General features: G+C 40.9%; 1 protein-coding gene across 1 annotated transcript; it reads left to right on the top strand.

Moving 5' to 3' along the window:
• Nucleotides 1-521: 521 nt before the first annotated feature.
• On the top strand, nt 522-16474 carry ptpn2b (protein tyrosine phosphatase non-receptor type 2b). Its single transcript, XM_071522101.1, has 10 exons — nt 522-731; nt 1435-1525; nt 1648-1748; nt 5897-5995; nt 8372-8509; nt 8897-9106; nt 9617-9778; nt 10909-11120; nt 11925-12023; nt 15047-16474. Exons 1-10 carry the CDS (start codon nt 675-677, stop codon nt 15066-15068), a joined length of 1191 nt encoding a protein of 396 aa, XP_071378202.1. The 5' UTR covers nt 522-674; the 3' UTR covers nt 15069-16474.
• Nucleotides 16475-16489: the final 15 nt, after the last annotated feature.

The following is a 16489-nucleotide window of genomic DNA, read 5'->3' as shown; positions in this document are numbered from 1 at the left end:
TAGGTGAGAATAGATGATATCCCTCAAACAGTCAAAGGATAATGCTCATCCAAAACAGAGTGACCAAACTGTGGTGGACCGCCAGTAGATCTGTAGCCTAGCCTCAGCACTTTAATTCTGAGTTGTGTATATCTGTATATGAAGATTTCTTTTCCATTATGTTATATATCCATTTTGGAGAAAAGAAAATTATCTGAAGTTTAAATTCTTAACTAAAGTTTAAATTATATTTAGTTCTAAATGCACAGTTCACTTCTCTGTATTTGGCTTATGATATAATAAAAATTATCTACAGATTTGTGATGTGAGCCGGATTATTCACATACTGAGGAATAAAATAGTACCAAAAATTAAACATATGTATCCTTAGAAAATGTGCCTTAGCTCCTGTAGTTAGTGATCCAGCGGTTTGACATCTCGTTTGCTCGTTTAGTTGAAAGATCTTTGCTGGGTTTGACAGCTACCGAAGGACCCCGATTGGCGCATGCGCATGTCGCTCCCTTCTTAGATGTCAACTGCACCAGAGATAACGGACAAACATTTAGCGGGTTCGCTAGCATACGCAAATAATTTTCTTTGACGAAAAGCTTCTTTAAATAAAGTAATGAGGTAGATAGCCAGACAAATAATTACATTTACCTTGACTGCAATAGACTGGTATTGCCACAGTGAAAATGGACCAGGAATTTGAAGACATGGATTCAGAGGGCCGGTGGCAAAACCTATACATAGTAAGTATGTTAGCTTAGCGTAGCTAACATAGATGATAGCTTACTAACGCTAGTTCAAGCGCGCATTTAATTTAGCCAGCTAATAGCTTGGCTAGCTAACCAATGCTATGCGAGATTGTCGTTGATTTGTAACGCCAGTTACCTAGCTTGTCTTTCTTTGTTAATCGCTACCTTTCCTTTAGATTTTTGTCTCCAGCCCGCTTTAAGTTTTGTCCGTTTGTCAGTTTACAGCAGCACGTCTGCCTGATAGCGTAGCTTAAACGTTAACGTAAGCCCAGTGTCATATGAGCGCCTGTGCATGTGGTTGAAGCTCTCTCTGTATCCAGTTTATGTAGCCACAAACTTTTATTTATTTATTTATTTAACTTTATGTTCACTCCACAAGTTCATTGGGCTCCGCAGGGTCATGTTCAAGTTTGTTGTGAGAAGTACAAGTAGCCAAGGTGCATAAACTAACCTAATGCAATATGTATCAGGGATGTCATTTTAGACAGACACTTCTCAAATAGCATTTTCCTGGTTCCCTGCTTTTCTTCAGACTCTGGTGTTTTAAGTTACATGCTCATATCGGGTGGTGGTGGGATTGAACCCGACACAAAACATCATTATAGACTTATTTGTATGTGGTGATTGTTTTTCCTATGATGGACAGAGGAACTTCTAACCTTGTTTTGTCTCTAAATTATCTTTATATTGTCCTCAGGAAATCAGGAATCAGTCCCATGAATGCTCCTACAAAGTCGCAAAGTATCCAGAGAATCGCAATCGCAACAGATACAGAGATGTCAGCCCATGTAAGCAAACCTTTGTCTGTGCTAACTCTAAACTGTTAAATGTTTTTTTTCTGCAAATCTCTCGCCACATGTGTTTATCAATAACTAATCCCTAAATTACTTTTCTCTCATACTCCTTGCAGTTGATCACAGTCGGGTGAAGCTGGAGAGCACAGAAAATGACTACATCAACGCCAGTCTAGTAGTGATGGAGGAAGCCCAGAGAAGTTACATATTGACTCAGGCAAGTCCAAGGCAGAGTTTTCCAGTTGTGCCGGCTGCCAGCTTTTTAGCCATGCACTAACATATGGCGAGCCAGCTTGTGGCTCGCTGTATGTTTACCCCTGATAAATGTTTACAATCATTAATTTTCAAGTTCCGTATTATATCACACTGATAGCACATCAGGAGTGCCTATTGGTGAATATGCGTGCTATCCCCCCCCCCCCTTCTAAACAGTCTAACGATGTCACCCTCACTTCCTCGTGCACTGTCAAAGTCGTTTAATATCCCTCAAAGAAGTCAATGCATGGCGGTGGATACACTCATGAATGGTCTACAGCTAGCTAGTAATGTAATTAGGAAACTGACAGAAAACTAAAGAAGGCTCTTCAGTTTTGTTTTCCTGTTGTGCTGAATTAGACTGTTGTGTCAGTGAGCAGGTTTGATGAGAGGGAGTGCTGTTTTGGTTTAGCTAAACCATTTAGCCCATGATGAGTTAAGTCTGCATCATGATTTTCTGTTTAGAGCTGTGTGTTATTTTGAGAGAGAGAGGGGAAGAGAGAGGGGCATACACACACACACAGTCACTGTCTCTCCCCTGAGAGAGACAGTGACTGTGTGTGTGTGTGTATGCCCCCATGTAACTGTAAATTAACTGAGGGTTGCTGAGTGATCCTATTCCTTTTCTCTGAAATACTGAATAATTAATGAATAATGGTTAAAAACACAACTCTTAAAAATATTATATAAGAATATGATTGAGAATGCTTGTTGGATAGTTTTCACATAAGTAGATAGTTTCTGTAGTACCAGCTTGGTACCAGCACACAAAATTCACAAATGACTGTTGGCTTATCTTTATTACTTTTATTACTTTTTATACTGTAATTTATACCCAGTAATTTGTACCCACATTTCTTTTCCTTCTATAAAATTATTGACCACATCAATCCACATATGATCTCATTTGACTTTCATTTTATGTACTAGTCCATACCCGGGGATGCGCGCACCACAACTACGTGCAGACTTCCGGGGATGTGTGCGCCACAACTCCGCGCAGACTTGCCAAAAATGCGCAGCATAAATTTGGGAAAATGGAAAAATCAGCTTCATCAGTCCCTGCCTATGTCAATGCTCAATGCCCATGTGCAGTTTCAGATTGATTGGCCAACCCATTGAGGAGCAAAATGGATACAGACGGACAGAGTTTTCCTCATTTTATAGTAGGATAGAGCTGTGAAATTGCAAACTTTGAGAAAAAGGAGAAGGCAAAATGAGAATGTTGCTTGGTGTATTCATTACCTAACAGTTCATTACCTAACAGTTGTGTCAGGAACAGTTTTACTATAGTTAGACTATCTCTGTTTATTATCTGTTTCTGTATAGAACAGTCCAAAACTATAAACTCTGACAATAATCTATTTTGACTTATAGTTTCTTAATTGACAAGTACAACAACTGTGACATACGTATGCTCTCTTACCACAAAACCTTTACTTACAGAGTGTGTTACTGTATAGGTGACATGAGAAACGCACAGCCATGTGCAGCAGGCCTTAGAAATTAGCTTCATTATAGCTGAGAATGAAACCATCAGAATGTGCCAGGGGCCACCGAATTTACGTCTCATGGGATATAGCCTAAAATTCTGCAGGGGAGTATCAGTCCCAGAAACCCCCTTGCTGAATGCTTTTTCCATCAGCTGACAACTCCATGACCAAAAGGACAACTCTGGTCCAAGGCTGATCTGAATCAGCTGCTTGATATTGACATGGGTTGTGGGATTACTGAATATTTGGAGGTATCCATCACCATCATTTGGAAGTTCTGCACTATTTTAAAAATCAGTTTTGTGGGCACTGCACCATTAGTCAAATTGACCTTTTGGATGAAAACAAGATGCTTGCTTTTTTCAGTCTTTATCGCTGCTCCAGAAATTAGACATGCCACCACTACTAATGAAATTATATTGATTGAGAAACCAGCCAAAAAGGAAGAGACGTCACGCTGTGGTTATCTCAGTTTTGAAATGGGGAGAGAACATACTGAGTTTAGATATTTGTCAAGCAGTAATCTTGTATTGTTTAATTTATACTAGATAACACTCGTTTTTGAGCTTTTTCTGTGTGCTGCTGTGTGGAATGTAGCCTGTGTGATGCAAGTTTTTAAAATTACTTAAACCACAAGTCAAACATATGGAGCCCAGTGGGTGGCATTCTGGTCAGACTCCGCAGATGCACAGGGTAATAAGTATTCTACTAGAGCAGACCCAACAATAGTACAATTATCTAAATTCTGTAAATTCTATGAATGCTAATTGTGATTGTACTGAGTGATTGTCATTTTTTTGACTTTCTGACTGGCATGACCTCGGGTAATGTCATTTGTGACACCCGTTTATCAACAGTGGTTGTTAACACAGGAGCCTCACATGGTTGTGTCTTTACTCCACACTTAAACATTTAATATTCTCATGGATGGAAAGCAAATTACTCATTTGGACTCTATGGTGGGAAATAAGTAAGGAGAAACAACCATGAAAATTATTCATGTCATTTTCTCCAAGGGTGATCACAGCAAATTAGACTAGGTTCATAATTCAGACTCGTTTACCAAGTGATATTGTCAACTACTACATACTGCCTCAGTATTTTGAACCCAAACAAAGGTTGCACAGTTCAGCCTGACAAATAGCAAAGCTCTGGTGATGTTTTTTGGGTTGCAGACTTCTACAGTCACTGAAGAATTTGACACCAGCAGATGTTTCTTTTGGAATGTCATCTTGCATAAATACATAAACTGTCTGACAAACTACTTGTTTGGAGAGAGAGGAAGACTGATGACCAAAAACAAAATGGCATAAGAAATCCAGGTCCAGGCACTCAAGGAGGTTTGAAAAATGTAAAAGGCCTCTAATTCAATGGGCTAGAATCATTAAAAATACACCAACACTACATTTTTCAAACCTCCTTGAGTGCCTGGACCTGGATTTCTTATGCCATTTTGTTTTTGGTCATCAGTCTTCCTCTCTCTCTGAAGTATTCCCTTCCATGAGCACCGGTGGTTTGAGGGATACCAGTAGTGCTCCTGCTACCTTTCTCTCTCAAACTACCTGTTTGATTGTTAACTTTCATGTACTTAATGTGCTTAATGCTGTGCTACAAGACATTTGGTGACATTTCTTTGTGTGTTCAGTGTTAATGTGCTTTGGTATAGAGCTGCAACGATTAATCGATTAGTTGTCAACTATTAAATTAATCGCCAACTATTTTGATAATCAATTAATCGGTTTGAGTAATTTTTTAAGAAAAATAAGTCAAAATTCTCTGATTCCAGCTTCTTAAATGTGAATATTTTCTGGTTTCTTTACTCCTCTATGACAGTAAACTGAATATCTTTGGGTTGTGGACAAAACAAGACATTTGAGGACGTCATCTTGGGCTTTGGGGAACACTGATCGACATTTTTCACCATTTTCTGACATTTTATAGACCAAACAACTAATCCATTAATTGAGAAAATAATCGACAATGAAAATAATCGTTAGTTGCAGCCCTACTGTGGTACTTTTGAGATGAGGCAAAGCCAGCTTGTACCATTCATTAGCAGTGTTCATTTCACTATAATGTCACAGTTCTTGTCTTATTTAACATCCTAGGTAATCAATATGGAGCCAAACATCAAACAGTGTGTTGCTGTATCAGTATTATTTATGTGCTCAGAATGAAGCATTTCATTGTATTTACACAACAAAAAAGCGAACTTGAATTTGAGACTTGATGCCAATACCTCAAAGTTTCCATGGCATTGTTTATGCTAACCACTGTGTGTATTATTCAAAAGTCATTTGTGACATCTGAGACATTTGGCCTTACAGAGTGCAACGTTTTTCTCACCTTAACTACATTGTAAATGTCAGTAATCCTGACCTCCAAGTAAACTTGGGGTTTCATTTTCCTCTCTCCTGCACAGTTAATCACATCGATGAAGATAAAGCCTCAGCCTGTTGCTCAGCTAATGTTTTCTATGAATAATATATTGTTGGTGCCTGAAGGATCCCACACATTTCCATTGTAAATGACTTCCCGCTGTCCCACTGGACTCATTTCGTCCTGCTGTGTAACTAATGGAGGTGTGTGTGTGTGTGTGTGTGTGTGTCGTCCACAGGGCCCCCTCAGGAACACCTGTGGCCACTTTTGGCTGATGATCTGGGAACAGAAGACCAAGGCCGTCATCATGCTCAACAGAGTCATGGAGAAAGGCTCGGTAAGCATTCATAAAACAAACACATCATATTGTCTGGTTCTGACATCTGTCCAATTGTCTGGCGCGTGTACATACAAACACACACACACACTAGATAGACTAGACTGCAGAAACACTGAATAGATTACAGAAAGACCAGACACACACACAGACCACACAGTCCACAGTAACACACATGGTATTGTTGAGGTTATGCAACATTGACTGAGTAGTAGTAAATTGGAATTTAGTGTTTTGACAGGGAGTCAATGATGTATGTGAGGAACTGGGATGCGGTCCATCCTCTCAGTTCCTCCTCCTATGATGTCCTGACTGCACGCACACCCAGAGTAGCTCTGATAATCTCTCTCTCTCTCTCTCTCTCTCTCTCTCTCTCTCTCTCTCTCTCTCTCTCTCTCTCTCTCTCTCTCTCTCTCTCTCTCTCTCTCTCTCTCTCTCTCTCTCTCTCTCTCTCTCTCTCTCTCTCTCTCTCTCTCTCTCTCTCTCTCTCTCTCTCTCTCTCTCACTCACTCACTCATCTTGTTGGGTCATGAGATTCTCCCGCCCGTCCTCATTTCTCAGAAAGAGAAGATGTAGAACGTTTAGTCCATAAATATTAACCTCACAAGGTTCTGGTTTTTATTTCAAGTAGCTTTCCAATTCCAGGGAATGATGGTTGCGTAATAGACTTATCTTCAGCAGTAATCTTGGCCATTGTGCATTTAATAAGAAAATGCCATGTGAGATATTAGTTGTAGACATGCCATTGTGGACCTGAATATTTGTCATAGCATTTGACCACAGCATTGAAAAATGTCCGGCTGTTCCTTGAAGAGTATTGAAACATTTTCAATGGAGCTTCTCCGGGCTTTTCCCCAGGATTTAATGGCAAGGTGACACTGGTGTAACATTAAAGATATCAAATTAATTTTCACTCTGGCTGACCTAGATTTTTTTTTCCACTGCTGGTTTAACATGGGAAAAAAACCACAAGGTACAAATATGGGTCATTTAGGGTTGAAACAACTTTTTTGTTCTTGTGTAAATGCAATCCTGTTGAAAAGATTGTGTGGTTGCTTGTAGGTTTGCTTACTGGAAATGACAAAAATGTACTTAGAAAAACAGAATACATGCAAAAACTTGTATTTATCAGTGGAATTTTTTGAACTATGATTGGAATTTCAGGGGCATTTTAGAACTTTCAGTGACGTGAGCCCACTTTAATTTCTGACCCAGCTTTCCTTTCAATGCCAGGGATTGAACACAGCAACCATCCTGTATTGGTCAGCCATTCTACCTCAAGACCAACCAAAGCCAGAATATGCTCTCCTTCAGGGCTGGGTTGCACCAACTGGTCTTTACTAAGCCTGGTCCTAACTGCTGTCGGTCTTGTTAAGACCAGTCTTTAGAATGGACTTTACGTCGGTTGCACCAACCAAACTTAAGCCTAGTCTTAACTATGCCCGGTCTTAGCGATGCGCGTCCACGTGAATGCCCACGCAACTATGGCTATTGCCTAGCAGCCTTGTGTTGCTAGGATACATTGTTAACAATCTCCCGCTGTCTTGCTAATGTGTTGCTAATCATTTCTAATTTGCGGCAACGTTATGGAGGATCAAAGAAAAAGAAAGGCAATTTTACAGACACTGAGATAAGACAATTAATTGAGCTGTACAGCCAGCACAAGAAAACGCTGCCAAGCAGTCCAACGTAATAACAAATAAGAAGAAGCAGTCGACATGAAGAGAAATAACGGAGTCCATAAATGATTGTTCAGACTCGGGCAGCCTTCGTTCAGAAAACGATGTAAGGAAAAAGTGGAAAGACCTCCTGAGCAAGGCAAAGAAAGACGTTTCTTTGAAAAAATGCATCAAACCGGCGGGGGTCCTCCCCCGAAAACGTCAGTATACAGTGACATCATTGTTGATGTTTTTGGAGAGGATTCCCCTGCTTTTACTGGTTTGGTCGGTGTGGAAAGTGGCAGTATCGACCAACCGGTGGAAGAGAGTGATGTCTCTCCAGAGATGGATGTGGTTCATGACAAGAGCAGTAACTTTACTGTGAATTGCGATGGTGTGTATAATATATATAATAATAAATATAATGTGCAATGCAGGTGACAATGCTGCGTTGTGGTCCGACACAAACTGCAAGTCCGGTGACAGCTCTTCAATAAGTTCAAATAGATCTCTCCTACAGAATCGAAACCTCTCAATCAGCTCCTCATCATTGTATATGTCCAATGGATTGCTTCTGTTCCTAATAACTCTCTCCCCTCTTAAGACCAGGCGTTAGCCCTGTTGGTGCAACTGGCCCCAGGTGTATTTCTTTGTCAGACATCTCATTACTTTGGCATCTCTCACTGTTCCTTTCCATTTCCTCTTCTCTCTCTGACAGGAAAAGTGTGCGCAGTACTGGCCCACGGCTGAGGAGAGGGAGATGGCCTTCAGAGACACGCGTTTCCTGGTCAAACTGTTGTCGGAAGACACCAAGTCCTATTACACCACCAGAATGCTGGAGCTCCAGAATGCTAACGTAGGCCAGAGTATTCAGTATAAAGGGTGGTCAAGTGTGGGTCAAGCAGAACCACACTTGAAATGGTTCAGTTGCATCACACCAAGCTGTATCACATGGACTTCTGTTGTCCAAAGCTTCTTAGAACTGAGCACATCTTTGTCTAAACTACCAATGAGTTCAGACTAGAGAGAGAGAGAGTGCAATTTGTGCCATATTAGAAAGAGACGAATAAGCCACACATTCGGCCATTGAATACACTGATATGAACTATATACAAGCTGTCATTCTAAAAGTACTATACATAATAATGTATATGTGTATTACTGCCATTGTTGTAGGATGTAAATGACTTGAATGGAAACGTTTTGCACCTGCTAATGTGGTCTCTATTTGTCTCTCTTAAAGACAGGGGAGAAGAGAGAGATCTACCACTTTCATTACACCACGTGGCCTGACTTTGGTGTTCCCGAGTCCCCAGCATCCTTCCTAAACTTCCTCTTCAAGGTTCGGGAGTCAGGGTTCTCTGGGGGCGGACCACGGGCGGCTGTGGTGCACTGCAGTGCTGGGATTGGACGCTCAGGGACATTCTCACTAGTAGACACTTGTCTGGTCCTGGTAAGCCCCGCCTCTTCACGCCATATGGGGTCTGTTTTCACCATCAGAATTTTCACAGTGGCCAGCCTTCAAATGTTTTGCCATTTTGAATTTTAGTCTTTAGGCACAACAATCATATTTCCTCTGGTGTTACCAGGGAAACAGACATAATGTCAGTGAAAAGTCTAAACTTTGAACACCAAACGGTCAAAATGTGTAGATTAGGTCAAAATATAAGCAGGTGAGATCAATCAGTTGTTCATCCGCATCCAGTAATAACAAATATATTCATCAATGTGATTGTACTTGTGTACTTTACAAGTTATTGAAGGTGGAAAAACGAAAATCCAATATCAAACTAACTTTAATCTATTCATTTACAACCCACAGCTGAAATGCAAGTTAGAGTGATGATTCATTTGTCCGAAACAACCACAGCATAAATGAAGAATCTGGAGTTTTGCAGATTCTTGGTTAACGGGGAAATTAATCTTGGTTAGCTGAGTCAAGTTGTATTGTTGACCTATGCAGATGGACAAGAGGAAAGACCCGTCATCGGTGGACATCAAAGGCATCCTGTTGGACATGAGGAAGTACCGCATGGGCCTGATCCAGACGCCAGACCAGCTGCGCTTCTCCTACATGGCTGTCCTGGAGGGAGCCAAGTACATCATGGGAGACTCATCTGTACAGGTACCAGCACCACCCACAATCTGGTGTACACACACACACACACACATTCACTCACTTATTCAAACACTCTCTGTCACATATATACTTTCTCTTTTCTTGCTTCCTTTCACTCTGTATCTCTTTCATGTTCACTGAGTAAAGTATCCCCTCTGGCTATAATCCCAGAGGCTCCATTTAGCCAAAGCCTTTCATGTTTCTTCAGTGGAAGTGGTTTCTTAGAAAAAAAGATCAAGATCCAGGAAACTTGTTATACAGATAAATACTATAGTGTCTGTCATTGGGTCCCACACATTTGCTTGAGTAGGAGAGCCAGACGCGTCATATAAGGAGAAAGAGATGAAAGTCTCCAACATTGAGTAAACTTTAAGACGCAACTTTTTGCATTTTTTGTTGTGCCGCAAACTGCATTGAGCAGCGTGATCTAATGAGTAAGGAGACTGTCCAGCTGTAATGCCCCCATGACAAGCATGGGTGCTGCTCTGTAACTGACCCATTGATCACATCTCTCTGCGGAGGGGGACAAACAAAAAGATAATTTCTTTTGGGGATGAAGTATCACAAAAAAGGACATTTGGAATTTAGTTGTGTGGGAGATCACCCTCCCAGTGCTTCAACTTTGACAGATTGTGCATTGTGTGAGTTTCTTTGGGAAAATAACGCTTCCATCCAATGGGGAAATTGTAGAGAAACACACAAAAGGATACTGGTGGGAGGATGATGATTTATTTATTTTTTCTTTGAAGTTCTAGAAACTGGACTTTGTTGCCAACCATAAATGAACCACATATTCCACATTCTGCTTAAATAATGTTATTCAGATTCAATATGAACAATTTTGCAAAGTAAAAATATTTACAGGTTGATGATTTATGGATATTTTTTCCCAACAAGCAAGAGCTAAGCTCTGCATATCCAATATTGTCCAAACATTATGCCAAAGATTCAATTTAACTTCTGTTCTTTGGTGTCAATGCATTGCAATATTTGTTTTGATTCAGTCTGATAGAATGTGATTTGTCCCTCACAAGTTCTTTTAATGTAATGGCAGCAGTAGAAGAATTTGAATTAAGCAGCTTCCCCTTCTCTCCGCTCCTCTCCTCCTCTGTCATTCTTTCCTTCTCTCCTTGTAGAAGCGGTGGCAGGAGTTGTCCAGAGAAGACCAGGAGCCGGTGTCTGACTCTCCACCCTCGAGTCAGCCTCAGGCCAAGTGTCCTTCAGAAAGGTACAACGGCAGCCAGCGGGGCGTTCCCCAGCTGGAGGAGGGAGGAGACTGCAGGCAGGACGGCAAAATCCCCAGTCAGTCTCCCTGCAAGGAACAGGAGCTGGACGGCAGCACAACACAGTCAGTATAGTCTGATCTAATGTGTGTGTGTGTGTGTGTGTGTATTCCCACATGACGGCATGCTCTATGAATAAAAGTAAGGGTGCACTGATCAATCGGCACATAAATGTTCTAAATAGATCATTGATGATTAGCCGATCACCGCTTCAACTGCCCAATCAAAAAAAAATCAGAACGTTTACCAGATCAGGAACGTGGTCGAACGTATGCCATAAAAACGTTGAGCCAATTTGCAGCAGTCAGTAGAATGTTAGTGTTGCACGAATGTCATCCATCTGGCACTGACAGTTCATTTGTTTGTTTGTTTTGAATTTCACAGCCTATGATCACAGATAAGCACCAGTTTAATATATTTGAAAGAAGGCAGACCCAGTGCTGCCACAATGACTAACTTCATGCGCTACCAGTAGCAATAGATGAGTGATCATCAAGCACACACATATAATTACTATGTTTGGATAAAACCTAGGTTTTATTTACACATGGATAGGCCAGCTGTGTCATGCAGCCAATCAATCTGTTGAACATAGTGCTATATTCAAATTTTATAATTTACTCTTGCCGTGCCCCTACACACATGATGTGCCATTGATAATAGAAAGTCAAAAGTCAAAATGTATAATTTCAGTTGGTGATTGTATTGGTGATTGGCCAATCGGGCTCATCCCCAGAAAACCTGATCGGTACATCCCTAGTTAAAAGCTTAGATAGCTTAATTAAAAGATGTTTGTGAGCCTGCAACATAACATTGCTGGATGGATGGCTGTTGGGCAATTTTAACTGTTTTTTACTGTTTTTACACAGCAAGAGACGCAGAGAAGACAGCATCTCCAAATCAGCCACAGCGAAGACACCCCAGCAAACCAAGCCCAGGATAAATGACTCAGAAAAGAAGAGGAAAAGGTGATTATTCCTCTTCCCCAAACCTCCTCTCACATCATCAAACTATTAGTAGTATGTTCCAGGATGCTTTTTGTCACACCCCATCACACTGCATCTGTTATATTCATTACTCACTGTGATTTTTATTATCTTTAATCTATTATCATTGAATGTAGGTAGTCATTGATATCACTGTTACACTGCCAAGTCTGGGTACTAAACTTGACATATTGATCAATACTAAATACTGGATCTAATCTCTCACTTTTGTTAACAAAATAAAGTAGTGTTGGTGCAATGTTTAGATAATAAAAACGTATGTAGAAAGCAGTGCAGTGGGTAATGAAACCAGTGAAGAAGGTGCTCTTTGGTGAGGGGATTAAACTTTCATAATAATCCAACAGACTTGAACCATGGCAACTCTGTAAAAGCTTTTATTAAATGGCTAGTTCATAAAAGAATAGATGAGTTGCCTCTGCCTCAACTCTGTTGGATTACCTTATTTTAATGCTGTTCCATCCCTGAAGATACAGGAAAAGTCTGATTACATTTTGCATGATTCAACCACACCCTAGTCTCCTTGTTAGACAGAAAGCAACATTGTCATTTTTGCTGCTTTAATTGAATAGAAGTCAAGGAAGTAGAGTTAAGTCTGTTAGCAGTAGGCCAAAGTGGGCTTTACTTCCCCATTAAAAACCAGACTTTCCCAGTTCATGACCCAACAACCTCATGACAGAAGTTAGAGACAGACTGTTACAGTACTGTGGCCCCATCCTCTCTCTTTATCTGTCTTTTTCCCTTCCCCTCTCCCTCTCCCTCTGTCTGAGTCTTGACAGTCTTAGTCATTTGGTGTGAAGCAGCCAGACTAGCTCATTCAGATCTGCTCGGTGATGTTCTCATGACGCCGGACTGGTTAGACCTGACAAAGTACAAATTTTTGATGACTCTGCAACTAGAAAAACGGCTCACTAAGATATTTCTGGGAAGTCTTCCTTTGCTGTGTGACATATGACTGTTGTTCCAGTAATAGGCACAAAACGTACCGTATCTGGCAAGGTCTTAATCTGCTCTTGTGGTTCTTCTCGGACAGTTTGGGCTGCATTTGCTGTACATGACAAGAGCTGGCCTGTCCAGTGGGGGGCACCGTAACTTTACCCCCCTCTGTGACAGCAACACCCACGAAGAACACATTTAGAGGAGGAAGTTTACCCGCAGCTTTTAAAAAGAACCCCCAAACTTGTACGTGAAGGAGTGTATGTGTGTGTGTGTGCGCTTTGTGTCTGCCGTGTTTTTGGTTTCTGTTGGGGTTTTGTTCTTTCTTTTGTGATTTGCTTGGCTCTCGTGGTCTGCAGTTGCGTTCATGTTAGGCTGCACTATGGCATGGAGTGTGTGTGTGTGTGTGTGTGTGCGTGTGTTTGCGGTTGATGGTTGTTGAAGCTCTGAAGCCTCAGGTTGAGATGGAATATATAAATACAGGGCTCTAATGTTTGACCATTTGGTCACTTGTGCAAAATTTTAATTGTACAACATGGAATGAAATTTGGGTGGTAAATGTCTTTTGTGATAACAATGAAAAGTCCTTTTGTTTTTATCTTGTATCTACCTATCTACCCAATCAAATGTCAGCGAGCAAACCGAAAACAGGGTTATTACATCAAAAAAGAAGCCTAAATCAGACCTTCACCAATTACCTCTCTTCTGTGCGCATAAGTGCTGCTATTTTGTTCGCAAGTATGGCTGATTGGAGAGAGAATGCCAAAAACTTCATAGTCAAGGAGCTGACCAATTCTTAGAAATGTTGAAATATGGGGTATTTAAAAATAAGGGAAAACATCACCCCTTTAACTGGGCTAGACAGTCATGCAGACCTTCTATCCAAAATTAGCAAGTACCACTGCTCTATGAAAACCCCAGTGACCATTAAGCTCTTGTCCTGGCTGAAGCTGTCATTAATCATTCCAAAAAAACAAAAAAAATGGTGCTCATTAAAGTTTGTTGCATGCTCATAAAGTTTTGCTGGCACTCCTAACTTTCAGAGGTTGAGTCTTTACGTTTCTTCAGAACCAAAGCATGGCTGTGTTCATAAGTAGTTTGTGGGTTTTAAACTGCATCAGGTGTTGTGCTTTGACCTTTTTAAAGTTTGAATATAACTATGGCACATTCACATTTGGATGTCAGAGATGGATGGCAAACAGAGTATGATTTATTTTCATAAGGAGATTACGGTCAATTCTGGCAGTGCCTATGTTGATTTAAAGTGGCTGAAGAGGCTGTCAAGCGTTAAAATATTTCAACTTTTTGCTGTTCTCTGCTACAGTTTTGCAAACTAGATGTAAACATTTTTAGCTCTTTTTCCAAGGACATATCCAGGGACTCTTGACATGCAGTTTGCAGGAGTAGAAGGCACAGGCCCATAGAAAAACAATGGCAACTACAGTACCTTAAACTAAGCAGCTGGGCAGGATTAGCTGTAAGCAACACCTCTCTCAGCTGATTTTACCATTGCTATTTTAAGGCACTTATCAATCCCATCTTTAAAAACCTTCGGTATCATCCAGTGATATGCAATCCAGCATCTGATTCTTACTCCCAAAGAGTCTTGTTATAGGTGACATGCAAACCTGATGGTGCGTTCAAATGCTCTCTGAAATTTGGAATTTTCTTGAAACATTTGCTTTTTATCCAAAATGTTTGAGGTTTGCAGAGCATCTGAACACATTGTTAATGCTTCTACAAATATCATGGCTGCATCAATTGATCTAATGTTGAGATGATCAAAGTGATTCAAGACACTACTGTGCCAACATGTACGCTGGCTCCTCAAAGCTGAATGAAACTCTCCATGGTTTTCCATTGTCTGTGGTAAAGCCTCAACTCCAAAGCTTAACCCATGGTCTTGACAAAGCTTAACACATTTATTGGATTTCGTGGCACACAAGTTCCTTTGATCGCTCTTGGACTTCATTGAAAATCTGATAGGAAACTGTTGTTTTTTATCTGGTTTTGAGTTCAACCTCTTGAACCCTTTTTGTGTCTTGTGACAGGGCGAAAACCAGCGACACCTAACCGGTCTCCACCTGCGGCCACGTGACCACAGCTTCGGCGGCGAAGCCAACATCGGCAGGGATCTCCAGCTCTCTCCCTCTCAACCTCTCTGTGTCCTTCTTCCCCAGCCTCACCTCCACCTAAACCAGCTCTCCTCTTCCGTAGCTTGTTTTTTTTTTTTCCAGCCTTGGCCCAGTGGCACTCTCCCAACAACCCATCATGCACCTCACCCCCCCCCTCCCCCTCCTATCTGTCACTGCCACATCCTCCTCAGTGTCCTCCTCACAGCCTTCCCTCTGTCCTGCCTCTCTCCCTGTCCCGTCTCTCTAAACTGTTTACAGCAAACACTTCGACATTCTTTGAAGAGAGGACATTTGAAAAGACAAACACACCAGCTCGTTACCCCACCCACCAAACCGGCGCGGCTTGTGGAGTCCGACAATGCGTCATCAGTTTTTGCTTTAATAATTTTATTATTTGCATCTTTATTTGTCATTCGTTCTATTTTGCATTCACCAAATTAAGGCTCAAAATGAACTGAAAATAGGGGCTATGCATTGCCAATTTGTAATGCTGTTCATATGTGTATTTTTAGAGAACCTTTTTCAGAGGCAAAAATAAAATGTTCTATTTTTTATAAGAGATTACTTGAAGTTTTCCACGGTGTCGGGAGGGCTAAATGAAAGCACCCCCTCCCTCCACATGAGATATTCAGTGGCATGTAATGTTTCCATGATGTACATAGTGTTCTTTTTAAAAGATGTGTGTAAAAAGACATATTTTTGCTTGTAAAAAAAAAATGACCGAAGACAATGTATTCGATTTGAACAGACAAAAGAAATATGATTTCATGACTCGTTCTCCTTTTTGAAATGAATTTGTCTTAAGTTTCCCTTTCTCCTAGAGTGTAATCTACAAATAAAACTGGTATTATCTAGTTTACATAATGATGACTTGTCTTTGACCCTTTCTGGCTGCCTCAGTCAATGTGAGCCAATTGTCCTATAAACTGCACCTCGAGATTTCAGAACATAGGAAGGACGTTCTTTAAAAAAATGCTATTCTGGACAAAAATATTCCCTGACTCACTCTAAACAGTACTTTCACAAGAGCAGTTCACACATTTTTTTTCAAATAATGGATCTCTCATTTCCGAAGCTAAACCTTCCATTTATAGTTCTCCTTAAGCTCTCTTCCACTGCAACTACGTACACAAAAATGACGGCAGGACATTTCCTGGCTGTGACCGCGCTCCACAGCAACCCACCCAAAACAAAGATACAGGCTAAAACCACAGACTTAGCAGTACTGTACGACACAATCAAAGTCTGCATCCGAGTGCTTTCTCTTTCTCATCAGAACAACTTCATAACTGGTTGTAACATGTTTTGGGACGGAGTCAAATTACAACGTTGAGAGAGGCGGGACTGCCAGGAATACAG

The sequence above is a fragment of the Centroberyx affinis genome, unplaced genomic scaffold (assembly GCF_046629955.1).
Source record: "Centroberyx affinis isolate AG114_WGS23_722 - 3 ecotype Tasmania unplaced genomic scaffold, CSIRO-AGI_Caff_v1 ptg000952l_1, whole genome shotgun sequence".
NCBI classification, from domain to species: Eukaryota; Metazoa; Chordata; class Actinopteri; order Beryciformes; family Berycidae; genus Centroberyx; species Centroberyx affinis.
This window is presented reverse-complemented; position numbering and strand designations above follow the sequence as displayed.

Excerpts from the sequence above, each read along its gene's own strand:
- ptpn2b (XM_071522101.1), top strand. The coding sequence starts at position 675 with ATGGACCAGGAATTTGAAGACATGGATTCAGAGGGCCGGTGGCAAAAC. Across the intron at positions 8,510-8,896 it reads TGGAGCTCCAGAATGCTAAC|ACAGGGGAGAAGAGAGAGAT; the intron begins GTAGGCCAGAGT and ends TCTCTCTTAAAG. Across the intron at positions 11,121-11,924 it reads CTGGACGGCAGCACAACACA|CAAGAGACGCAGAGAAGACA; the intron begins GTCAGTATAGTC and ends GTTTTTACACAG.